Source organism: Falco peregrinus, chromosome 7, assembly GCF_023634155.1.
Source record: "Falco peregrinus isolate bFalPer1 chromosome 7, bFalPer1.pri, whole genome shotgun sequence".
Taxonomy (NCBI): Eukaryota; Metazoa; Chordata; class Aves; order Falconiformes; family Falconidae; genus Falco; species Falco peregrinus.
In genome coordinates this window covers 58,576,008-58,602,688 of record NC_073727.1, presented here as the reverse complement: position 1 = coordinate 58,602,688, position 26,681 = coordinate 58,576,008, and the positions used below count along the sequence as shown (strand labels likewise).

Below are 26,681 nucleotides of genomic sequence, written 5' to 3'. Positions count from 1 at the left end.
GAAATTCTTTACTCTGAGGGTGGCAAGGTACGGGAAAAGGTTGCCCAGAGCTGTGGACTCCCCATGCCTGGAAGTGTTCGAGGCCAGGTTGGATGGGGCTTTGAGCAACCTGGGCTAGTGGAAGGTGGAACTAGATGATCTTTAAAGGCCCCTTCCAACCCAAACCATTCTACGATTCTATGTTATGCAGCCATACTACATGACTGGGACTTCTTATTCTGCATCCCTTGTTTCAGTAGAAATTCACCTTTGCTGTTTTGAAGGCAAGTGCACATCCTATGTTGGTCATTCAGTATGAAAACCTACATATTTCTTTGCTCTTCAGCCAGTTTCAGTGCAGTTCTTTACTACAGCATTTTCAGAGTTGCCATCTTGTTCACTTTCCGCCTCTGCATCTAAGGCTTTCCTTGCAAGAGGTATACACCTGTGTCAGCAGTGAGACAATACAATAATGTTCCCTTGGTATTGCTACAGAAGCATCGAAAACACAAACCCATGTTTGACTCGGCTTCTCTGTATCTCTTCAGAGAGAAGTTAATAACCTTTTAATTCTTAAGCTAGCTGCTTAAAGCTGTGTGCAGCTATTTACAAGTATTTAGAGTGAAAATGTGAAATGCAGCCTGAAGATCAAAGCAGAACTTCGCCAAGTACGTTACTGTGCTGGGTCTGGCTGAGCCCCATAGCAGCCCCCATAGCGCTGTGCTTGCACTGGTAGCCAGAGAGGTGGGGGTAACACACCGGTGTGTGGCTACTGCCCAGCAGCGCTCGCACAGCATCAGGTCTGCCTCTTCGACCTTCTCCCCCACCTCACCAGTGGGCTGGGGGTGGGCAAGGTCTTGGGAAGCGACAGAGCCAGGGCAGCTGACCCAAAGTGACCAGTGGGATATTCCATACCATATAGTGTCTGCTCAGATATAAAAGCTAAAGGGAGGAGGAAGGCCATGGCAGGGCATGACACACATTTGTTATTTACGACATTTGTCCTCCAGAGTACCTGCTAGGTGTACTGAAGCTCTGCTTCCCAGGAAGTGGCCAAACATCACCTGCTGATGGGAAATAGAGAATAACAACTCTTGTTTTCCTTCGCTTCTGCACACACAGCTTTTGCTATTGCTTCATTAAACTGCCTTTATTATGATACACAAGGGTTTTTTTCATTTGATTTTCTCCTCCCGTTCTGTTGAGGGGAGTGATAGACCAACTTGGTGGGCACCTGGTGTTCAGCCAAGGTCAACCCACCACAGTCTCACATCTCACTCTGGCATTAGAGAACTTTGTTCAATGCTCAGTTACGCTTTGACAACATGTCCATCTCTATACCTTGCCTTACAGTGAGCACTGCAAAACGCAACATGTTACAAAACCTTAAAAAATTGCTGTTTCATAGCTTGCCTTGTGATTTTCTGGAATGCCACCTTCTGCCTCCACCCAAGCCACTCACCCAGAACACAATCTTGCTGGTGAAGGGCAAGGCTAGTTCAGGTCCATTCCACTGTGCAAAAGTTAAAATACGCTGACAGTCTGAGGGAACAATCAAGAGAAAGAATCTAAAAAATTTGGTTGGTTGTTACCTGAGCTGCAGAATTGATATGTATTTATGAGTAGGTTAATAAGGATCTACTGAATACATAATTTATTATTGATAAACCTTCCCTCGAGTAATATTTACTAAGATAGATCATCCTAAATCATTCTTCCATATTTATTCTATATTTTGTAACTGCTAGAACATTTTATCGATGTAGAGCAAAACAAGCAGTCATAAATGTCATTATGAACCCTTAAGTTATATAAATTAAAAAGAATAAATCAGTACAGCTTCACGTAACACCCATGTTATTTATTTGGAGCCCATTTTATTTCTACCAACCCCACATGACAGGCTCCCTAAACTGATACAGGTGCATCTTCTGTTTTGAAACAAGGCTATTGTGTCAACTACGGATTTCAGACATATCTTTCACAGTGAAAGAATGAATGCTGCCTTTTTAAAAAAGATTTTTATTACAGAATATTCAGCAAGCTGTATTACACAGACTTATCTGATCTCATTACTGAGTTCAAGTGCCATCAGTCAAGCCAAACACACACTGAAAAGCATATTCTCTCCGGTCTAATCTGGGTGAGGTCTTATGAACTTTGTATGCACACAACTCATGACATGCAAAGCCCAATCAAGACCATAATACATCTGTCAACTGCAATATTGATGAAACCCAAGGTATCTGCATATCAAGAAATAGCAAGTTCAGCACACAAGAAAGTAAAAATTTTGCACAGCTTGCACAACCAAGTATATTACTCATTGAATCACTAAAAAAAAGTTGACTTTGTGCTTCACAGCTAAACTGTATACAGCTCAATAGTCTTGTTCACTGAACCACGGGCCTGACAACAAGTCTTTGAATGGCACGCAAAGGCCTAAATGATTACAGTGTAAGATAACAGTAAAACTGTTTATTCCATTTTTCATTATGATGGCTCAAAAAAGACAACAATCCTATTATTATTAGGACCTATGTTCAAAATCTTATTACAGAAGTGTTTCACCGTCACCTGCATTTCACCTGCATTGTCTAGCCCGACTAGAAGGAACATGGCAAATATGCATATATATTGCAAAACAGTTTTGTTTAATTTTTATTTGTAAAACATGAGTTTCCAAGCAGATTTAACCAGAAATTATTCACACCCTCAAACTCATATTGCAGACTTTCTTTGAACGCCTCTATTTAATATTGTCCTTTATTTCAAAACAGAGCTCCAGCAGAAATCACTGTTATTTAATACTTATTGAACAAAATAATCTGTACTCCCACAGCATTTAAAGTGACAATTACACTGTTGCAAATATGCATTGCATAGTTATCTGCAATTTTTTTTTTGCAGATACTCCCTGGCACTCATTTCAATAAGCCAACCATCACTTCACTGATATCCCACAATTTTCTTGCAACCAAGTCATCCATGGCTTTGGGCAGGAGCTCTTCCTCTTTGCAGTCCCCAAAATATTTTCCTGACACACCTTCAACATCATGAGAAGAGGCCAAAAATATAGTAGTCTGGGCTCCTTCCAGAGGTGTTTTGAAGAAAGCCCATGACACCAAGTTGAATAGGGGTTTTGCCAGCAAAGGAATATTCACGTATCTGCCTAGATTTGTTCTGACAATCCCAGGATGAAGTGAATTGACGGTGACTCCTGTCCCTTCTAACCGACGGGCTAGCTCCCTTGCAAATAATATGTTAGCCAGTTTACTCCGACTATAACAAAAGCTTTTATTGTAACTTATTTCACTGTTCAAGTCTTCAAAGTTGATCTCTCCATATTTGTAAAGCTTTGAGGATACTACAACAATCCTGCTCGGAGCAGAATTTTTGAGGAGACCCAGAAGAAGGTTGGTGAGCAAGAAGTGACCCAAGTGGTTAACACCAAATTGCATCTCAAAACCATCCTCTGTCTTCATGTACGGACACTGGAATACCCCTGCATTATTTATCAGAACATCCAGCCTTGGCTCTTCCTTTAAATAGGAAAGAAAAACATTATTCAGTTTTAGAATTGTTATGCAAAACATACTGTTATGCTTAACATTTCTCATTGGCCATTGTTAGAAAGAAATGATTTCATTCCTGGTTTTCTGAATTGCAACTTCATGATATTCTCTTAAAGCATTGCTGAGAAAAACCTGTAAGTTGAACTATCACTAAACTGAGTACTTGCCCACAGTAGGATGCAGGTCTGTATCTACTCTTAACGGAGGCAGAGAACACAATCACCTGCTTCTCCAGGAGCATCTTTTTCTGTATCAATTCAGTGATAATTTACCTTTGTGGTGCATTTTGTTTTCCTCCAAGAAGTTACCTGGTTCTTGCACTGCAAAAGGACACATTAATTTATGGCAAACCTTAGCCATAGGCAAGGGGTCCGTGGTACAAAAGACATGCAATTGTGGAACAGAAAGCGTTGGCTCAAAGAACTAATCTCATGGTTGAAGAGAAGCACTTACATTGTAGACCCACCATCTCACTGGGGGGATGTAATGAAAAACTTTGCAAAACAATGTTCTCATGATTTGAAACACTGTTATTTTAAAATCAGTAGCTGTCATTGTGCTGCTTGGTGAGAACTATGGAGCAGAACTCATCATGCAAAAGAAACATTCATATTTCATACTCAATTTGAGTCTAATAGGACTACTCAAGAACTAAGGGACTGCAGCTTGAGGTATTTATGACATGCTCAGCACATGCTATTTCATGAATCAGTATTCCGGTTCAGGTAGGTAGAAAACAGACTCAAGAAGGTATGTTACACACCACAGAATCAGGGAACATAAGTAATTAACAGAGAAGGGGGTATGGATAATTTAAATGTATTATACATCATGCACTTCCTGCTCCAGCATCCACTCAAAAATTAAGAGCTCTCCAATTTACCCAAAGTGGTAACTTTTTCAAAAAATACAGATTAAAGTAAGTTCCCTAAATAAGCTCCAAATTCAACACTTTGACCCACCTCTGACAAAAGACTGTGAAATTATCATGGGAAATTTATGCTTGCATGAATCAGAAGCAAATGTATTCACTTTCTATGAAAAGCAGCATGAATTTTCTTTGCTGTTAATTCTTTAAACCCAACACAGGGACTGGAAGACAAGCTGAGATAATTTTGGGTCATTCTGATGATAAAAATAGAGAACTTCAAAATTAATTTTGTACCATTTGCCTTTTATCTGAATGCAGTTAGCAGCAATGATACAAAGAGAGCAAAACCCAAATCTGCACTTAGCATTCAGTTAAAGATGCTGGCATCTGATCACACAAAACTTCAAGTACTTCAACCTGAGACTGATTTCCATGGGACTTGAGGTTGCTCAATGTCTCATATAATTGGGTCCCTGAGGCATGATCCAAAGAGCACCAAACTCACTTCTCTTCACCCAAAGAGACATAATGGCTACTATCACTAAACCAGGACACCACTGAGGCTACTCACTAGATCTGCTCACTGAAGTGATACTGCTTTCCTCTTTAAAGAAAAATACTGCTTGAGAAACTTCCTGCAGCATCTGACTGCAGAATTTCTTTTGCAAGACTTAACACTTCAAGAAGCAAGATCTCCATGCGCGCTACTGACACTCCTATATTTAATAATCTAGAGTAATCTGATCAATGCCAAGCAGGCAGCTACTATAACCAAATGCAAGAGTGCACAAAACATTGCTTTGATGGGCAACACTGCTCCTTGTAACTTCTGAGCTCGCTTCCTTTTCCTCCATTTTTCTGTGGAATGCTCCAACATCTCAAAGTGTTTTATTTTTCTGCAGTGCGACTAAGGAGTGAAAGATGCAACTGCTTGCAGTTGTGCAGAGGAAAGCTCCCACAATTTAAGTTAGGTGGTGGGAGTCCATTGTTTCCCCATCCTGCCAATATTTAAGTTTTCATCTCAAACAAAAAAACACAAAGGCCCCCAAACCAACAACCCCCCAAATAAACAGCTCTAAAGAACCATAGGTTAGAGAAGATCAGTAACATGAACTTGGGTCAAATGGCTCTTGAAACTATTCCTTGAACTCACATCCCTTGCCATTCAGCTGCTTTTGGAATTATTTTGAAAATGAAAGTTAAAATGCAGATGTCAGCAGAACCCTGCAGATAAAAGCACTCTCTTCACCCATTTCTCACTTAAAAGTCACTTGCATCAGCTTTACCAATAAACAGATGCTAACGAATTCACATTTTGGGATATTTTGTACTATAAAAGATGTAATTCTCAGAAGTTAGACAGCATATTTCTTTTTTTGTATGTTTATAATGCCTGTTTCGTATATGCATATTTTCCCAGAACACTGAAGCAAGATTAGACCTTATCACTGGATTCTTATGTATGAATGTATATGACTACAAAGAGCCCCTCTACAGAACTTAAAACTTGACTTTTTCCAGACATTTAAGTTTTAGAAAAGGTATTTGGAAATTGATGCAATAAAGTTGCTCCCTATTCCCCCCTGCCCCCAACAGCATCTGGGCATCTTTGAAGTCCTTCACAAGCACTTCCCTGAGCAGCAGCAGGACATACTAAGCCTGGCTTCCCAGGCCTTTGCATCTCATGGGTCAGGTAGCTAGATGTGGTGAGATGAGTCCCAAACAACACTTTTCATGGAAATTGAGTAATGCCTCCAGCTGTGCCTCCCTCTGCTCTCTGGTGCCTAATAACACTGTCAAAAGCATCTAGTGGCATTTCTGTCAGGTGAATCAACTGGATGTCCCTGTTCTCCTTACACTCAGGTTTTCAGGAAATCTGCAGAGACTTTATTATATATTCAAAAATGTTTTCTACTGAACTCATTTAGGACTGGCCAAGAGATTTAAGATGGGGGGCGGGGGGGCAGACATTGTAGGTGACAGTCTGAGGAGGTGGCAGCAGGATGGCTGAAGCTGTGAGCAGCGCACTCGTGAACTTTTATTTCTCTGGAGGCAATGCTGAACTGTTAACACCAATTTAAAGTAACAACGGTAGTTAGGGTATAGTTATTTAAGAGAAAAAGGCTGGTACACCACTCATCTCGTACAGAAACAAGTACTTCATTTTCAAAACAGGAAAGGACTAGGCCAGGCCAAACTAGCACAAACATTACCCTTCCAGGTGCCAGCCCACGGCCAATTTACTTCTACCCTCCCTCCAAACGCTGCGGTGAACCCTGCAGCAACCCGCACCGGGCCGGGCCCAGAGGACGCCGCCACCGCCGCGCTGCCACCACCCAGCAGCTCACAGGGCCCGGGGCCTCAGCGCCGGCCGGCGCCGCCCTGCACCTGTCGGCAGGCCCGGTGGGCCCGGTGGGCCGAGCCCCGCGCCCCGCAGCCGTCCCGGCCGTACCTGGAGGACGCGGTGGCAGAAGGCGCGGACGGAGCGCAGCGAGGCCAGGTCCAGCTCCCGGACCACCAGCTCGCCTCCGCCCTCGGCCTCCGCCCCCTCACCGAGCTCGGCCCGGATCTCCCGGGCCGCCCGCTCGGCCCGCGCCCGGTCGCGGCAACCCATGATGACGCGGGCCTGCATCCGCAGCAGCTCGGCCGCCGCCGCCCGGCCCAGCCCGCTGTTGGCCCCCGTGATGATCACCGTCTTGCCCCGCATGGAGGCCCCGGCCCCGGCCGCGGCCCGGCCCGCGGCCCGCAGCCAGCGCCAGGCAGCCAGCAGCACCCCCCCCACCCAGCGCCAGCGCCGCCGCCGCCGCGGCCATGCCGGCGGGCCAAGCGCCGCCCCGCGCCACGGGCCGCCCCCGCCTCCCCGCCCGGCGCCGGGCTGCGCTGGCATTGGCCGGGCGCGCCGCTGGGCGTTGTGGGGACGGCAGTCCGCAGCCCGGGGGCCGCGCCGGGCGGGGCTGCGGGGGCCGGCGGCCTCGGCGGCGTGTCCAGCGGTGGCTGGGTGGCCGGGCCGGCCCAGCGTGGTCCCCGAGGCAGCCCGAAGCCAAGCCGCGGGTGGGGGGCGGCGTGCTGCTTCCTTCCCTGGCTCGGAAATCCGAGGCGGCGGCCCGGCCTGGCCCGGCCCGGCCCGGCGGCTGCCCGGAGGCCGCCCTGCTGGCGGGTGCAGTGTGCCTGGGGCTGCGCCTCTGCGCTGGAGCTGGCAGGCACAGAATGGCCGCTTAAGGCCCGAAACGTCCGAGCCGGTTCCTGGTTTTCACCCGTTGCTGACTCCTGAAGTGTGGATGGGTGCAGGCTGGGAGAGGGCCGCAGGCCTGGCACAAAACCCGGCCAGGGGCTGGTCCAACGACTTCGGAATTAGGAGACAACTACATGAATGTAATGACAGAGGGATGGTTGAGTTCTGGGGCCCAGGAGTGTTTCCAGGGAGCATTTAGTTTGCTAGTAGAGGTTTTACCAAAATGTTTTCTTAATACTTAGAAGTTTCACATAGAAGACTCCACCACAGGAAAACGGATATTAAGGGCACCTATACTATTTCAGTACCAGTCTTTGAGTCTCATGGCTGATTAAATACTTCTGCAAAAGCCACATTCAATTCTGTCTGCCTTACGTCTTCAGCTTGAGATGCAGAGGCTGGGGCAGTGGTTGTGGGGGTGCCAGGGAGCACTCCCAGCACAGGAACGCAACATCTCTGCCGTCCTACGGCAGCAGCAGTCTGCGGCAGAGTTTTGGCCCAAGGCTGAGAGCTGGTTAGGGCACTCCCACAGCCCATGAGCTCCTGCTAGGCAGTTTGGAAGCAGCCATCCTGTTCTGGAGAGTTGGCATACAGGTGGACTTGTCCATGCCAGCTAGCTTTTGTGCCAGTGAAATGTTCTGGGAAAGTTTAGGGTTCAAGTGGGGCAAGAGAGTATGTCAGAACAGCACACTGAGACCTACCCCCATGCTGCCTTCAAGACCAGGTTTCTTTCTTTGGTATTTCAGCAGGTTCTGTGGCTCTGGCTCGAGTTGGATTGTGTGTTTAGCAGAGATGTTAGTACGTGACCAACCATGTCCTGATAAAGCATCTGCATGTTGCAAGAAAAAGTGATGGGCTACTGGGTAGGGAAGTACACAGAAGTCGTTATGGCAGTATCTGATAGCTAATCTAGGCTTTAAACATACTGATGAGCTGACAGTCCGACCTGCTGAACACTTGCTTCTAGGACCAACTTCAGCTGAGTAATACTAGCTTAGATGCAGCCTGTTTGATGTAACCAAATTTAGTGGACTTCAGGACTGAGGGGGTCTGTCCCATCCCAGCCTGGTAGAAGGGAGGCTGCTTGCAGAACAGATGTGTACGTACATGCACTCACCTCATAAGCACACTTGCAATCACTGGTCTTAAATATTAGCATGGACCCTTGAGTACATCCAGTATCTATATCCAGAGATGCTAGCACCAGCTTTGACACTGGGGTTTTCCAGGTGCTGGTCTATGCCTGTTCTCCAGTTTGAAGTGTGGCAGTGGTTCACATATGCACATAATGTGGATCCCTGGAATAGCTGGTTTATCTGGTAGCTTGCACCCAGACTGGGTCTCTCCAGTTTTTGGCAGTGAGACCCTTGGGCCCCTCACACCTGCCAACTTAGTTTTGAATCCTTAACCCAAAACCTGTTTTCAGCCATCATATTCATGTCATGTCTCCAGATCCTGCCTTTACTAATCCCAAAACTTTGATGAACCCACCCAAACCAACACAAACCCATCCAGGGAGGCAGAAGTGGCCACTGAGGTTCCCCCACTCAGACTCCTTTTCATCCTAGCCCTGGGAGAGTTGCTAGCAGAAATGTATATAGACAATTGAAAAGTATCTGAGTTTTGGTCAACAGCAACGTAAGTTAAAAAAGGTGTTTGCCAAAAAAAAAAAAAAAAAAAAAAAAAAGCCAGTAAGAGTTCAGTGTGGATATAGGAATAATATAGGGACAATGACTACTAAACAACATGGATCACACGATAGAACAACATGAGAGAACAAGGTCAGGATCAGGACTAGGGACAAGCATGCAGCTGAGTAGAGTCCAGGGGAGACAACAGTTTGTTGGGGAGCCCAGAAACAAGCTTGGCTTATAAGGAGCATGTCTTTGTGTCAAGACCTAGCACATTTGGGGAAATGAGTAAGAAACTGGGGGAAAATTCCTTTGGGGGCAAATTAGAGAGAACTGGGACCTAACAGAAGTACAGTATTACCTCCAGGGTACTACCATACATCACTGGGCATGCGATACCAGTCAGTAACAAAAATATGTATAACTAGTCATACAAACTCCACCTAAACGTAACTGGTCTTGGACTGAAATAAGTCCAAAAGGGGGGAATTGTTGTCTACACTCCCAAATTACCAAACCCTGATTTAGTGTTCAGCTGTATGTTATACATTTCTGTGAACAAAGTTTAGGTCAAGCTGACCCACTCTCTGAACTCCAAACTGATGAACAAAAGGATTTCTAATCAAGGGAGTCAACCGTGGGAAACAAATGGGGAAACAGACAGGGGAAAGGACACTATTATCTAAATTATCCAGAGAGAAGCCTCTAAGTGAGAAAGTTCTGGCCAAGCTGATAAGGTGTTGCATCCACAGAAAATTAGTTGAAAGTAGGACAAAGGTAATTGTGGTAATGGGGGATTGTGACCTCCAACACAAATAGCTCCTCTGAAAGAGGGCAGAACCCTGCTTGGAGAGCGTGCGAGGTTAGTGAAACATTTCATTAGTGCTGTCTGAGGATGTGTACCAATTTACATTAGAATCAAGAAACTTGTATCCATTCCTGTGTACGATGATGAATATGCAATGTGCTATGAAGCATTTAAAGTGGACAAAGGAGGGGAGAAGTTAGGGAAGACTCCATTGTGACTTTTGGGATCGGTCGGTGGGCTGAACCTGTCTTCTCCCCCATAGGGATGCCTACTGGGTAAGAACTTTATTCTATGACTAACTCATGCTGGCTGTGAATAAGCGTGTTGTTTTAAGCTTGTTTTGCAGTGTATTATCACCAGCAGTCTTTGAACCTTATTCTGTCACAAACTTGCATTTTGTATAATAAAAATCTTCAGCAGAAGTTCATTTTGTATAAATCTCTGGAGATTTGAGTAGTTGTGATAAAGGATTTGACTCAGTGATGCTGTCAGCAGGGGTCCCTCAACAGGTTAGTCAAATCACACACACATACACACGCCCAATACAGTGGGCTGTCAAAACGCAGGTAGCAGACAGACTGGTCAGACACAAGGGTCTTGTCTTTCTTGCGAAACTGACAGGCTGATCAAATACAAAGGGTTCGAGGAACCCCTTCTTCTTAATGTGACGGAAACCCAAGAGGAAACCCATGAACCATCAGGTTTCTTGTGGCTGATCTGGACATGATAACCATTTGCAATAGTAACCTCCCCTTAACTGTCACGTGTTGACAGTGCCCAGTGTGTGTCCCCATCACTGCAGTCTGTTTTGAGGCTGACTTCAGCTCATGTTATAGCTGATTTTTCTGGAAGTATCCTTACTACCCCTATCTGTCACACTTCTCAGGCAGTTTAAGGGCTCTATAGGTACTACATCTAAACACATTGGATTCACTGAGAGACCTCTTCTATCTTTGTCTTCACCACAGAAAACTCATTCTCTCTTCATTCTTGGCTTTTCAATTCATCATGAGACTCATGGCTACACTAAAGGGTATTTTAAACAGGCCACACTCTCACATACGTTTGTGACATAGATGGCTTTTGGCATCCTTAACCTGATGTAAGAGCCATAACAAGTTTGAAGAGTTCTTCCATATGCTCTGTTCATAGTAAATCATATCTTTGGGAGATGTTGAAGCCATGTCCACCTCTGCTGCCTAATGACCTTACAACCAAGGACCATGAGAAAGGGACAGTGGTTGCCAACAAGATGCCAAAATAAGAGAACCAGGAAATGCCGTGCTAGAGGAACTGCAAGATATCCTTCCGGTGGGAGGAGAAGAATCTGTATTCAGCTTCTGGCAGTGGGGACTCTGGCAGTCATCTCTGATACACCTACTACTTCAGAAGACTGTGAATATGTTGGAAAGAGCACTGCCTCAAGGATTCTGCCTGGGTTCATCAGTGGTCAATCCAGCCTTCAGCACAAAGAGCATTGTGCACAGGAGCTCATGAGTGACAGCAGTCAGAAGCTGCTCATCTAGGCAGGGATGACATACACATTCAGATGGTGCTCCCATCTAGAGGAATGACCCTCTAGTACTAGGTGTGTACAGATCAAAAAAGATGCAGGAACTGGAACTCCTATGTCCTGCCAGTAGGTTTGATTTTTGCTCTAGGTGGCCGATTGGAAATATAGGTAAATGAAATGGAGCAGATGATTCAGTTTCCAATTTATTCACTGATTTACATGCTTACTCTGTCAGGCATGAGACCTTCACCTCTGGAGTCCCACAGGGATCAAGGATCCCATTAGCCTTTTTCAGTATCAAGCCTGAATTTCTATGTTCAAATGAGAGTCAAGTGCCAGCAATATGTGCATAGCCTATATCCTTTATGTTTTCCTGCACCCAACCTCTATAGCTCTCAGAACGCATGGATGAAGAATGGTTGATCCATGTTCTGCTTCAACAAGGCAGGACATGTGTTACTGAAATTTGCAGCCATGCTTTTGTGGTGAAGGTACACACAAAATTCCTATTCCAGCGAAGGAGTATTTTTGGATTCCTTGCTGTTCTGAGCTCTCACATAAAAACATCTGCTAATAAAATTTTCTATAATCTCCATTTGGCGAGGAAACTCTATCCCATCCTGGCAGACAATGACCAGGCCTCAGTCATTCATGTCTTCCTTACCTTCTGGCTGGGCTGGGAAATGCGATATGTTTTGGGCACAAAGCCTTTAGTCCTTAGGAAATTCCAAGTACGCCAGAAATATGCAGTGCATCCCGTCAACAATACATGCTGGTGTGAACATAAAAACCTTTCTAATGGTCTCTGTTCGCCTTTCATGCAGGATCAAGGCTTTTGTCTTTGTTTTCAAAGAACTTTGTGGCTTGAACCCAGAACATTTACAAGATGTGTCTGTGTTTCTGGGAGGAAAACCATGATTAATGCAATGAAGGCTTCTGCAATAACAGGGCCATTCATCCGGACAGAAGGGACCAAACTTTCTCAGAGGCTAACATGAGATTCTGGAGTGAATTGCCTCAGGAACCACAGATCATCAGAAGCCTGTTCACCATCTTCTACTCCCACTGCAAAGCACATTCTTTTGGTTTTGTCTTTTCTGGTATAAATACACAACCACAATAAAAATAGAACAGGACACTTGTTCCACTAGGGAGAGAAAGAGGACAACCACCACCTGACAGATGTTAGTTGTGTCATTTGGGTATCACTTAAGACACATGGACGACACTGAGATACAGGAACTTAGCATAAAAGAGGTAGAATAGACCTATGGAGTAAATTTGTATTCATGTTGCAACAGGCACGTGTCCCCTGGAAACCCATTTGAGGTTGCCAAACTGAGTTCATGCAGATCACAACAGCTGCAAATCCTAACTGAATCTACTTTAAAAACAAGCAGTTCCATCAACAGCATTATTTCAGGGTAGATTCTCTGCTGTCACAAAGGTATGCTCTAAAGCTTCAGTCTTTGTCCCAGTCAAGATACTCACAGCATCTCAGACTTCTACCCAGCTCCATGAAATCTGTTGGGACTTAAGTGTCTTTGAGACCTCTAGCGCTCTCTCAAATTTGGCTGAAATGAGTAATTTCTGGTTCTAAATATCCGGAGGAGGCAAGAGACACAGAAATGCTGATTACATAGACTCTGCATGGGAAATTATGCTAACACCTCTATAAATACAAAGGACAATGTTCTGTAAAGCCAGCTTTATTAGAATAGGAAAATAATATAGAAAAATAAAGGGTTCCTGTAAACACAAGATCAGATAAGCTAACATTTCACTGCAGCTGAAACCTTGTAATAACAGACCTACTGAACACATATTTAACAAGGAATCCACCAACAGGTAAACAATTATATGTAAACTGTACTTTTGGTAACTTCAGAAATAACCATCAAGGACTATCATTGCAGCATGGTTTTTGCTATAAATAACCCATCAACAGTATTTTAGAGAAAATATAACTTTTCTGTCTCTCAAAATATGTGTCAAGCTCTAAAACCAGTACAAATCTTTTTCTAATAATCAAACCCACAGTATTAGATCCAAACAGGTAAAAAATCTAAACTGCTTAAAATGCTATTAAAATAACTTTATTAAAAACTTAGCTATATTACAAGTACTTCCTTTAAAGGCTGTTCTAGCCAGAATTTAAATCTTTAAACACAGTGCTTACAGTATACAAATGTAGAGGGTTTCAGACATAACTATTGGTATATTAGAGGCTGGCTGAGTTAAGAACCTTATCATTAATGCTGCCACCCTGTCATGCAGATTTGTGGTATTTCTGAGCAACGCCATAGGGAACATGTGCAGCTATAGTGCCTAATTTCTGTGCTCCTTCGATGTGAAACATCTGGTCATCAAAGAAAATGTGAGGGCGGATTTTCACCAGGACTGGTCCTTTAGGAGCTCCTTCTAGGAAAAGTGTCTCATCAATCTCCAGACCCCAGCTACGAAGAGTATTCAACACTCTGGCTCTAGAGCTTGCTGCACTTCTGGCTGTGACCAGGAAGGTCCTTATGGGACAATTTAATTGTTCGTTTTTTGCATAGAACTTCTTCTGGAGTTTCCCTAGGTCTTCCAGAAAACCTTTCAAAGGACCCTGGGTATGAAATACCAGAAGTATAATTAGTATTTGTCCACAGCTCCCAAAATCATTCTTTTGCTTTCTTCCAGATTGCCAGTTTCATAAATGATTCCTTCCCTACTGCTACGCTACTCAGCAAACTCACTATGTAATCTGTCCAAATAGGTCTGCATCTTCACTAGGAATTCACAAACTGGAAAAAAGTTAAAACCATAATCCTACATAGTATGTTCAGTGGGAAACTGACTCTCACTAAGGCTTACAAGATCTCTTACAATATAAAGTTATAACTATAGTCTTCTTTAACTTCAATAAAACGTTCTTTAAAAACACTTAACTTTTTACTATGAACCATGAGCTGCATTTTTTTTTCTGTGCAAAAAACAGTAAGAGACCTAATTACACAGACATTACCAAACTTTTTCCAGATAAATGACAATATTAGAATTACACACCAATTAAAATAAGTAAATGACAGACTGGGTCAAATCGCAATATACTGCACTGTCCAGTACTTTCATAAATCAAGCTTTTATTCTGAAATTATACCACCTTTAACAATAGCAGCGTTGGTCTTTCAGTTTAAGCTAATGTTTCAGCATTTGTGTTCAGACAAGTGGAATAGTTCTGCTTGGAAATAAGCACAGATATTACTCCGTTTCAATAACCAGAATATCCCACTGTTTGAAATTAACATTACCTACACAATCTAATTAAAAAAAAAATAAATCAATGAAATCGGCAGAAGCCTTTCCTTTTTCTAATGATACAATTAAAATACAACTGTAAATCATTGTCTTATATATGCAGTTCTCTCAGTGAAGCGGGAGATCTGGTGAAAGGGCTGCAACGGTGGGCTCTTTTATGTCAAACATACATTTTAAAGATATCCTTGAAAAAGGAAATAAATAGGGCAAATCAGTTTCCACAAAGAAGAATCACACACACTGGGAGACTGGAGAAACACAGCAGCAATGAAAATTAACAGTGTTTTGAAAACTCACTGATTCAAGAAGTACAAACCTGTGCAAGAGGCTTATTTTCATTCAGCTGTTCATGTTCAAAAAACGTATCTAATCCTTCCTCTTTGACAATCTGTTCTGATTCATCAGAAAAGAGAACGGCATCCCCATCAAACGCCACCCTCAACTGTGTATCCGAGTAAGCAACATCTTTGTTGGCAGTGAACATTGTAGCTGATGCGATACCTGAAAATGAATCAGAAAACGTCAGTTAGCATGTCCTGCAAAGTCATTCATTAAACTGTAAGCAGTTAGGTTCCAACAACTTCTTTGTGGTGACCTTTATAAATGATGAGCAGAAACGACCACTAAAGCTAATTAGTAATGGCTGTTCTGTATCACAAATGCGTGGAAGCTGTCCCACTGACATAACTTCTTAGACATTCTTCCTCTCACTTCCATATAAGAATATACAAACCAGTGTGCTGCAAATAAGATAAAGCAGGAAACTCCAAGGAGACCATTGAATCAAACTATTTGCTACTTTTTAACTCCTTACAGAACACAGAAGTTGTTTTTTGTAAGTTATATCAAAGAGAAGACTGTTCAAACAGAAGTTAATCAGAGGTGAGTAGGAAGTGTGTATGGGAGTTCATTTCTTGTAGCACAGAAGAAGACAGAAAGGTGTGACAAAGGTAGAGAGTGATTGAGTTGTCATCATCAGCAGGCTGAAGGGTCAGAGAGGAACATAAACAGAAATAGCCTGATTTTATTTGTTTAAATAAAAATCCCTGATGAGTTTGCCCAACACAAAGCATTGACTTTCTGCATTTGATAAAGCAGCACTACTTTCTGTGAACTAAACACAATATACTTATTTTTTAACAAGCTCAACAGATAACAGAAGAAAGTAATTTCAAACCTGCTTCTACAGCTTCTTGCACTTTTTCAGAGTCTGCTGCGAGGTACAAGTTCGTGAGGTACACAGTCAGGTAACCAATAGGGCTTTCTCCTCCCGTCATACAGAAACGTTCAATTGTTAAGCCTAAAGTAAGAACAGCACAACAAGGTGTGACTCTGCTTCAACACTACAAACCTGTAAAGGAATCTGTGAAAAGGTACGCTAGCCTACAGCTGACAGTAAACTTGAAAAACGAAAATATGTTCACTGTAATTTCAGCAAGTCCGACAATTTAAACTGACTACAATGTTTGATCAGTGCTTCCTCCTTAAGAATTTAGGAAAAAAAAATCCCTCTAAGACAGCAGAGCAACTGCTGTGAAGGTGTATATATAGGGGCATAAATATCAAACAACAAGAAGTTTAAGGATTTCTTGGAAATTAAGATTCACACCTGACAAGCTACATCTGTTGAACACTCTCTCACTTACGCTGACACCCAAAAATAAATATCATCCTCTGAGGAACTGGTGTCAGTATCGAAGAAGCTGCTTTTAGCAAGGTCAGCACAGGAAAAATAAAATAAATTTATTTTCTTATGTAACAGCAGACAGGTCTACAAGGTAGTATTTATTTTACTTACCGTAGTGATTGATGCTGTTTATGAGTCTCACTCCCACTTGGGCATGGTTACTAGTCATCAGGACAATATCAAATCGTTCTTCATCATCAGGGTATAGCTCAAGAAGCCGGGCATTGACATGCTCCAGCGCCTGCAGGTTAAAAATGTGGAAGTCAACAGACAACTGGAATGTGCCTTGTTTCTTAATCACCGTGGGTTTAGCGATAGGACTGTCTTGAAGTAGAGTGTGAAATACCTCAGTTAACTTGCTGAACTTGTTTTATTCCTTTCTGCTCTGTTGCTCCCAGCAACCATTTGACTGGGTTCATTTGAAAGGAAGCGAGTTTCTCTTACTGAGTTATAGAATTTAACTTTATTGTGGAAATCCTTTTTCTTGGGACACCATCATTATCCAGAATAAATCAATGCACTGCTGAATATTATCACAGTCCCTATTATCTTTTTTTTTGTGTGTGTGTCCACTTGAAACTTGGGCTTGGACTTTCTTGTCCACTTGAAAATTGTTCTTGTGAAATCAAGGAGAAAGTGTAAAGGAATTTATATGTGCAACTACTCACTTTGCATGAACAGATGCAAATTTGGGCCACGTACTTATGCAAAGATTTACTGACAGTTCAGACGGTCAGGTGTCAAAGGCTGTCCTTAAGTACTAGGTACAAAACATATCCTGTTAAACATGATTACCTTGGCAATTTCTAATTGCAGTACTGAATGAAACAGATTTTGATTGATTTGAAATCTCTTTAAAGATATTGGGCTAACATGTTAGGCATTCTTATTTCCTTGACCTTTCAGCTGCCCACCTCTCTCTGTAGCCACCTGTTCTCTCATCTTATTTAGAGTCTTATCCCTTTGGAGTAAGACTTGCTATTTGCTCTCAGTTTACATACACACCTCTGCTTCGGGATCTTGGCCCTTGAATGGAATTCCTTGGGATTATGTCAATAAAGTCAACCACAAAACATCACAGGAAAGCTAGATGGGCTGATTTTCATTAAGGTGCTTTAAAAAGTAGGGCCAGTTGTTAAGAATTAAAGCGCAGATTTCATAATTAAATTCTGGGAATCTAACTTTTAAAAAGCATGGCTACATCATGTAGGACTGTGCTTAGGAAAACTCTGAGTGAGAAGCTAGTATAAGGCCCAGGAAAAATTCTTAGTATGTGGTCATAACCCATTTCTACTGCTAATATGAATTACACTGGCGATTTCTTAAAGTATTAAGAGAATAAGGGGGCGTGGGGGAGGTGATGCCACTTTTTGTCTGGTGCCTGTACACTTTGCAGCCTAAGGAGATCCTGGCCTGTGATTAAGCGCTACAAACTTCTAAGTTTCTTAAAGGTTTCAACAAAGGAATACAAACAAAAGTATATTATTTCTTTTTGCCTTCTTTGTCTCCACGGAAGTATCACCCAACAAACCCCTAATTCCCCAGCCTAATGATTCCTATGATTAAGCAATTTATGAATATCTTAAAAAATGTGAAGAATTAAAACGCAAATAGCATACTGGAAGGGAACAGAGATCAAGGTGCATTTAGTTGGGCACAGCTAACAGCTCTGCTCTTCAGAGTGTGAGGAGATAAACAGTCAAATCTTGTTTTATATTCAAAGTGAATCTGACACTGAACTCTAACAAATCTCTTGAAAACTGTGCTAGCAGGGCTGCTATCTCTACCTATCTACAGATAGGAAAAGATGCAGTAAATTCACTAGTGAGCCTAGCCTCACTGGTGTATGAAATGAATTATTTTATGACCATGCTTTTATGTTAGAAACACCTTTACTATGCTTGTGTAGTTAATGCTATTGACAGCTATCTCTTATATTTACAACAGCATCAATATTGACCTAAGTAATTTTCCACTTTATATTTCTGAAAAGCGATCGATGTGGAAAATGTTTTACATTCCTGAGACTAAAACTGAAGTAATTAAAATCTACTTTTAAAACCCTGAAGTGTTCTTCCAGAACTCTGCTGTCAGCAAGTATGATTGATAATTATGATTTAATAATTTTTCTAATATTGCTGTGGTAGAGCTTATCAAACGATTCTCAATGGACATAAAATGAACTCTAGGTGGCATTTTTACAAGTCAGTCCCACTAAAACCTGTGTCCCTCAAAACCTGGGGTAGTTTTGGTGGTTTTTTTTGTTTTGTTCTATTTTTTAATCTTGCTTGCTTTCCATGCTGGAGGCTGTTCACCTTGGCCATTTCTCTTGTGCAATGAAAGCAAAATACTCCATTTCACCTCTGCTTAAATGGTGACTCCGAGCTAGGGGTCTGTTTCTTTTGCTGGTCCTCTAGAACAAATTCCAGGGCGACAATGAAAGCAAAGAAAAATTAATGCTAACAACAACAAAAAAGGTTAATTTCTGAATAAAGCCATTGGATTAATACAGAATCAATGCTGTCTTTAATCGCACTAGTGCTACTCAAAAGTGAGACATAAAAATGGAATGAGGAACTCAAAGGTTTTGGTTTGGGTTTTTTTTTGGGGGGGGGTGGGATGGGGGTGGGGCGGGGAGGTACGTTGCAACAAACGCAAAACCGTTCAGGGGCCTATCTCAGCTGAAAAAGGTCTCGCAAGGAACGGCGCCCCGCGGGCCCCGTGCCAGCGGCAGGTGCCGGCTGCTCCCCGCCGCGCCGCAGCGCCGGGGCACGCAAACCGTCCCGCTGCGGCACCTCCCGCCGGCGCGCAGCTGGTGCGGGCGAGCGCGGAGGGGCGCGGAGCGGGGCCCCCTCGGCCGGGGCGCCGCGGCGCGATGCGGGAGGGGGGCGACCCCCCGGCCGAGGCGTGGTCCCCGCGGGCGGCGGCACGTCCCCGCCGCGTTTTCCCGGGGCGGCCTCATCTCCGCCCTGGGCGGCTCCGGGCTCCTCCTCTTCCCGAAATTTGGCCTTGCGGCATCCCCCGCGCCCCCCGCCCGGCGCGGCCCGGCCCCGGTACCTTGACTAAGTAGAACGCCGGGCCGGGTTTGAGGGTGACGTTCTCGTTGTCCTGCTGGTACTCCAGGTACTTCTCCAGCCCCTGCTCTTCGTAGATCCGCTGCTCCTCCACCAGGTCGAAGAGGGCTCGGGAGGAGACCGCTACCGTGATGGCGTGCTGCGGGTTGGGCTGCGGAGCGAGCGGAGGCTAGCGCCGGCCCGCGGCCCCCAGCCCTCGGCCCCCGGCCCCCCCGGCCCCGGCCCGCCAGCACTCACCGGCCGGGGTCTCTTGGAAACCAGGCTGTCGTAGAAAGCCTTGGCCGCGGCCCGGTCCTGCTCAGCCTCCTGCTGCCGGCCCTCCGCGGCGGCGCTGGGTGGCGGCGCCTCCGGCCCGGAGCCCCTCATGCTGCCGGCGCGGCGGCCGGGCGGCCGGGCAGCGGTTGACCGGTAAGCGGCGGCGGTTGCCGCCCCGCCCCGCTCGGGCAGGGGGAAGTCACCCGGGCGCTGCCTCTCCCCTTCCCCCCGCTGCGCCCCGGGCCCGGCCCGGCCCGCCCCCGGCACGGCGCGGCTCTGGGCGGCCCGACCCCGGCACGGCGCGGCACCGGCCCCGCGGGGCAGCGGCCCCCCCGCATGTCACGTCCCGCGGGGCAGCGGGGCCGCAGCATCGCCCTTCATGGAGGGGCGAGCTGGAGCCGCAGCCCCGCCCCGCGCCCCTTCGGGGACCCCGCGGCGACACCCGCAGCGTGCCCTTCCCAGCGGACGCTGTGACACCGGCCTCCCCCCGCAGCCTCCAGCACTTGCTCTGTCCGCAGCGTTAGGGGTTTACCAGTCAGCCGCAGTGGCTTAGCTGATTTAGCATTAACTGCAACAGATTTCCAGGAGATCCCTTACATAATGTGGCGGTGACTTTAGCAATCAGAATGGGCGGTCACACATGGCAGTGACCTGGGGTCCTGTGTGCCACAGCAACACTGCAAGCACCTTTAAGAAACAGTAGTTTGTGCCGTGATGTTTGGGGGTCTGCAGCACATGCAACAAACCGTTATTCCGCCATGGGGTTTGAGTGGTCCTAAAGCTCAGCATCCGCCCCCGGAGCGAAGGGCAGCATCTAACAGGTACCTCTCTAAAGCGCTCCCAGCTGCCTCCGCAGCCTTGCTCATCTGAACCCCAAACTGATGTGCCGCAGGAGAATGGGAAGTGAGGAGGGGGCTGTCTCCTGAGCTAGCTGGCACAGCGGACCTCTTCTGCTTCAGGTAGCCAATGACTCATGGTATCTGTAGGTCATAGCACATGTAAGCACCATCTAAAGGACTCCAACATTTTGAAAGGAGACTCTAAATATTGCTTCTGACCCTGATCACTGCATAATCTTTATCAAATTGTCAGGTCTTTCTGCCTTCACCCAGTCTCCAAAAAGGAGCATCATTATTTTTGCTGCTTTTGCCTGTTTGGGGTTTTCTGTGTGTGTGTTTTTTAATGTGGCTTCCCAGTAAAAGGAGGCTTATGTAATTATGCCATCTGTCCGTCATTCCCCAGTGATGTTCAGTTGCAAACAAATTTGACAGAGGATAAAGATCTCAAAGAGATTTAAATTCTTAAAACGTTTAATGAGAGTCAATGACAACATGCAATTTGTTGCCCTGCTGGGGAAAGGACTTTATGTGCTTGTTCTGCTATGTAATAGCAAATGAATATTCCCTGGCTGATCTGCCACCTCCCAGTCTGCCACATTGCCTGTTGCCCAGCTAACCAGGGAGGGATCTGGAAGCACGGAAGTGGTGGAAACTGGGAGGTTAAAGTAAATGGAAAATGGGAACTGACCATACTAGGGAAGGGGAAATGGAAATACGAGGTAAAAGGAGAGGTACCAAGTGTAATGTATTGGGAAGATAGATGTGAAAAGACAAGTTAGGATCATTGTATGTGGCAGTTGTCATGGGAAGATGTAAAAGGCATAACACAAATCCAAACAGACCTGATTTCAGTAGCTCTGCTACTGATAGATGTGCTTGTTTCCTTTGAACGTTGATCCTAAATATTTCATTGTAGTGTCTGTACTCAGAGCTGTAGTGTGTCACATGCTGCTGAAAACACCTGCTCCCCTTCCTGCAGTCAGATGAGGCACATCCCCGCTTCCCAACCCTCTTCTCCGTGACTGGCTGCAAGCCTGTCACCAGGCTGAGCATCCAGGCTGAGCCTGGATAAAGGGTTCAAGCCACAGAACAGCTGCTCCTGGTCCCAGTCACCACCACGGTCCTGCTCAGAGACTTCAGCATCAGTGTAAGAGACGACGACCTCTGAGAAGAGGCTATTCCTGGTTAAATACTGCAGATGGGTTCACTGCCCATGGGGAAGAGGGGAAAAGAAAGGAGAAATCGGGAAGCAGTTGTCTGGTAGTTACAAAACTGAATGTTCATCTCTGCATGAGCCTGTGGCAGTGCACTTCCCACAGGTGTGTCCAGGCTGAATGCTTGAGCTGTGTTCCCCATCACCCTGCATAGATATTCAGGAGCACAATCAGAGCTCCTCAGCCATGTTCTTTGTTTTTATTTTTTGTTCCCTCCCTCCCTGTCCGCCCAAGAAAAGAATCATCACTCAAGCAATGGAGACTCCTTTTAATCTTTGCAAGATACCTGAAAACTTAAAAGATGGTAGCTTGGTACAGGGCCCGGGCAGTGCTGAAGTGCTGCTGCTGAAAACAATGCTATGCTAGCATAAATGTTTCGTTCACCAGACCCACATGGTATCTCTACATAGCACTCAGCTGTGTGAACATATGCAGTGAACTGAGATGCCTCGCCTCTGTTCTGTGCTTGGTTGCTTGCCACTGACATACCCTTCATTTCCTCTCTTGCTGGAGATTGTGAACTGAGGGCCTAACATAAAAGCCTTCCAGCTTCAACACCTTATAAATGAAACCTTGACTTTCCAAACGCAGAGTGTGGCAGCCTTATCTGCATGTAAAAAGTGTAGTAAAGCCCGTGGGGTTCCAGGAAAGAGCTATATCTTGCTTTTACTAAATCTCCTGGGGAGTCTGTGAAATAGGAATGGATCCAAAATTGAATGACTTTGTGGTTTCTGAGCTAAGCTAGAAAGGAAAGGAATTTTCTGCTATTGCACATTAATTTCTAGGACATTTGCATTTAAACAAACAGAAAAGAATGTATTTTGCTATCTTTGTATGTACTTTTAATAGTAAGCATGCGGCAAAAGTAAGTAATAGTAATGCACATAGACTGAAGCCTGTTATAAGTAGTCAAATGAAAAGAAAGTTCCCCTGCCTGAGCTGCCAATATTTTTCCTACATTAAGAACAACCACTAAGTAAGATTAATATGTTCTTGTTCAAGGAGATCAAAGTGCATTACTAATAATAAAAAAAAAGGTGGGGTTTTTTTCTTCTTTTGATACCTACTTCTCTCTGGAAAGATGTGAAATATTCCCAAATATTTAACATAGTGAGATCAGAAGTAAGGAAAAGAGCCTCAGTGGAAGAACTTTTTTCTGCCTTCAGATGTGTAGATCCTAATATGTATTGTGCATGATTATATCACAAACACAGAGACTCCAGGGCCTAACACTCGGAAAGTCATGTGAGGGTCACTTTGAATTGACTTACTGTTACTTATCGTGATTTTTACTCCATATATGCATTGTGGTTTTTCATGCTGAGATCTCAAGACCTGTAGCACAAGTATGGGTTTCCAGAAGAAAGGAACCTGAGAAGGACTTTGATCTAGGTCAGCTTGCTGTGGCAAAATTACATCTGACCTGCCAGATAAATAATTTGGAAAATCCTCCTGTTTGTAGACGATATAAGTACTTCTCATGCAATCCTAGAATTCAAGACCTGATTCTTTCACAACTGATTTTCTACGTTTCCTACAACTCCTCAATGTGGATCTCAGTCTGTATTCCTTTGGTTGCCTGCCTCCTGTTGATCACTTAGTCTAACATGGGCAGAAATGGCAAAAAAGCAGTTTGTTTGTGCCACAGATGTCCATGATGAAGCTGCATCACGCATATTTATGCTGAAGAAATCTTCCCAAAGTATTCAGTTTCCTTTTTCATCTCATTGGCGCTTTCTAGTTTATCTAACGATTGTTCCAGTTGTTTTAGTTCCTCCTCAGTGGTATTTTCCATTCTCTCCCTCTTCTTCCCTCTCCTCCTCTCCCTCTGGGTTTGTGCAGGGAAACAAGAATGCAAAAACCTGTGGCAACCATCTTGTGTCTTTTCCTGGCTTGGCTTTGCTGCTAGTCTTTCTTTAATAATATGTTCATTTGCAACAATTACATAAATTACCTAGTGACATAGATCTTTTGTTCTTCTAAGGCAGTCTGTTCCATCTCCGTCACTTTGAGCATTACAGCGTTCATGTGACAGGTTAGGTGACAAGTGAAGCTGAATCCAGCACAAGTACAGAGGATTGCTGCAGAGGACGCATAAGGTTCGGTGACCTGTGATCTCTTCACTAAGCAATCCTGTTTAATTATTACAATAGAAGTTTTGCCGCTCCTGTTACTGAAGTTTTGGATTCCTTAATCTTGTCGGGATGAAATCAGCAACCAAGTTGTGTCTTTAGCTTTTTGAATATTTCTTCTCCCTAGAGGGCTTAATGTCATTTTTCTTAGGAAAATATAATTTATAAAATATCTCTATAGAACTGAACTGTCTTCCTAACTCTTCTGAGCTGAGCAACGAATTTTTAGCTTACTTTACCCCAGGAAAGGCTCATCACGTAACTGTAAGATTTCAAAATGAATCAAGAATTCTGAAATTTGGATAAAATCCTATTCTTACTTAGATGTTAACTAAAAAGGTAAGAAAAAAGTGCCTTAGCTCTAATGCTGAATATGCATGCCCCATCTAGTAGCTTGCCACAGGGAGAATTCAGTGACTTCTCTTACAATAGAGCGAAGTCCAGCTTCAAGCAATACTGGCTGTCCTGCCAAGAACATGGAATATGACAAATAAGACACTAATACCATTGTTGAAAGTCTGTGGTCAGAAAAGGCTCAACAAAAGGCACATATGCTATCACAAAATAATTATATTGGTGTTTTTTTGAGTTGGAAAAGAATCAGTAATAAAGTCATAACTACTGTATTAAAAAAAGGAAACCAACAACAATAATAGTAGCAATAATAACAGGTTTAGCTGGTGAGGATTTGACTTTGCATTACTGGTTTTACTCTGCAGGCACCTACAGACACAGGAAAAAAAAAAAAAAAAAAAAGAGATGTGCTGCTGGAAGGTTTGTCCCTGTTCCAAGCTTGAACACAAGAATGTTTGCATTACAAAACAACCATACATAAGATGGAAGGTTGATAAATTAAAACCACACAAACCCTGTGTGGATCTTAGCTCCTACTGAACAAAAATTTACAACATCATGAAAAATTTTAAGTTCATCTCTATATAATAGAGACAGTTGTTTCAGTATTTTTCACTATGCATCAATTATCTCTTTACTAATAGAACTAAATGGAGGCTCCAGTCATGCAAACAGCTCTACACAGGGACATGTCTGTGCAAGACTGAAACCTAAAAGTTGAAACCCTATTGTTTCATTTTACCAGAACAAAAGAAGTTAAAACTAGTCTACAATTCACTCTGAAAATTGCATATTCTATTCTGCATTAAATACCCATGATTTAGCTATTAGGTTGTGCTCGCTTCCATGAGGGTTCAAGTTAAGTATTAAATTAGGTTAAAATCTTTAATGAGAAAATCATATTGAAAAAGTTTCTTAGATACTTTTGTGTGCTTGTACAAAAATACCATAGATATGTCACTTAATCCCTGTTGCACTGTGCTAGTTATGGTTTCGAAAAAAATGAGAGAGCAAGCAAGACTGTTAGATGTGTTTCTCCTTGCGCTCTCTGAGGCATAAAACCCATTCAAGCAAAGTGTGGTTTCTCACCCATTTCCTGGAAGAAGGTATCAAAACATGTGCGTGCTTGAGTGACACTGCTGGGACTACCGCACAGACCCTGATGCAACAGCTGAGCAATCCCACAGGCTTTGGGCTGCAGGAGCAATGGCAAAGCAGAACCATTGGAGCAAAAAGGTCCACTGATTGTGTTATGGCACTGACTGCCTTTCCACATGTACTGGGGAAAACAGATCCACTGTTTTCCTAAAACGGAACGTCTGCCTTTCCTCTTCACATACATAGTAATCTCATTCTAGCCTTATCCCATGGTGTAACTCACAAATGTAACTAACAGCAGACTGGGAAACGGGATTTTTGTTTACCTAGCCAGCCCTCCTGCTACTGTCCTTGGGAAAAAAACTTTTTGTTTGTTTCTTATGAGTATGTGCAAAAAATACACTTTCTACACACTCCTAGACAATGAAGGACAGGGGTATAGTCAGAAAATGTACAAATTGCTCCAAGCAAGGGGTGTAGGACAGTGTGATTATACCTATTAATAGAGACAAGCTTTAATTGCAGTGAGAGTGCTTTTGACTGCACAGTTACCACCCAGTTCCAAGAAGAGGATTGTAAGTGATTAGTGCAGTGCTCCTGAGGGGGAAAGAGGAGCCAGAAGTGTAAATACAAGAGGAGATTTAGGGCTTCTCTAAGCTATGGCTTCAAACCTGTCAGCAACCTGCACACAACATCTCTGTTATTTAAGTTATGACGTGATTCTGTTTTACAGGGCATGTGTATCCCATCGCTGGGTCAGGTCCCCTCCCTCCTTTTGGCAAGTGAAGCGTTTGGGACAAAACAAGTAAGGACTAAAAGTGATGATAATGCATTATTGTTTGTGTTATGCTGGTTTCCAAGGGCCTCAAGAACCATCGGGGAGCTGTTGTGTTTGATGCTGCAGGAACACACAGGAAGGTGCTCCCCACACAATATCCCTCCTCCCTTCTTGAGTCCTCTCAGTAGGAGGAAGATTATTTTTGCAGACCTCTCCAAGCTCAAGCATTAAGTGTGAGGGTCGTACAGTTGCCCTTCTCTGTGTGCTTTCCCACAGCCAGGCTGCCATCCTATGCATTCGCAAAGCAGGGCTGCAGTCCCTCTCCTGCACATGGCCCTCAC

General features: G+C 44.1%; 2 protein-coding genes across 2 annotated transcripts; both read right to left on the bottom strand.

The window, feature by feature from the left end:
• Positions 1-1,981: 1,981 nt before the first annotated feature.
• Positions 1,982-7,253, bottom strand: RDH14 (retinol dehydrogenase 14). The gene is given in 3 exon segments (XM_055810824.1): positions 1,982-3,521; positions 6,878-7,204; positions 7,206-7,253. Coding segments are annotated over 3 exon segments (978 nt in total). The 5' UTR covers positions 7,239-7,253; the 3' UTR covers positions 1,982-2,903.
• Positions 7,254-13,302: 6,049 nt separating this feature from the next.
• NT5C1B (5'-nucleotidase, cytosolic IB) lies at positions 13,303-20,448 on the bottom strand. The gene is made up of 6 exons (XM_055810823.1): positions 19,908-20,448; positions 19,654-19,821; positions 16,708-16,837; positions 16,087-16,209; positions 15,226-15,410; positions 13,303-14,217 (listed from the first exon to the last, which is right to left on the bottom strand). The coding sequence occupies exons 1-6, from the start codon at positions 20,034-20,036 to the stop codon at positions 13,879-13,881; spliced, it is 1,074 nt and encodes a 357-aa protein (XP_055666798.1). The 5' UTR covers positions 20,037-20,448; the 3' UTR covers positions 13,303-13,878.
• Between the last annotated feature and the right edge of the window lie 6,233 nt (positions 20,449-26,681).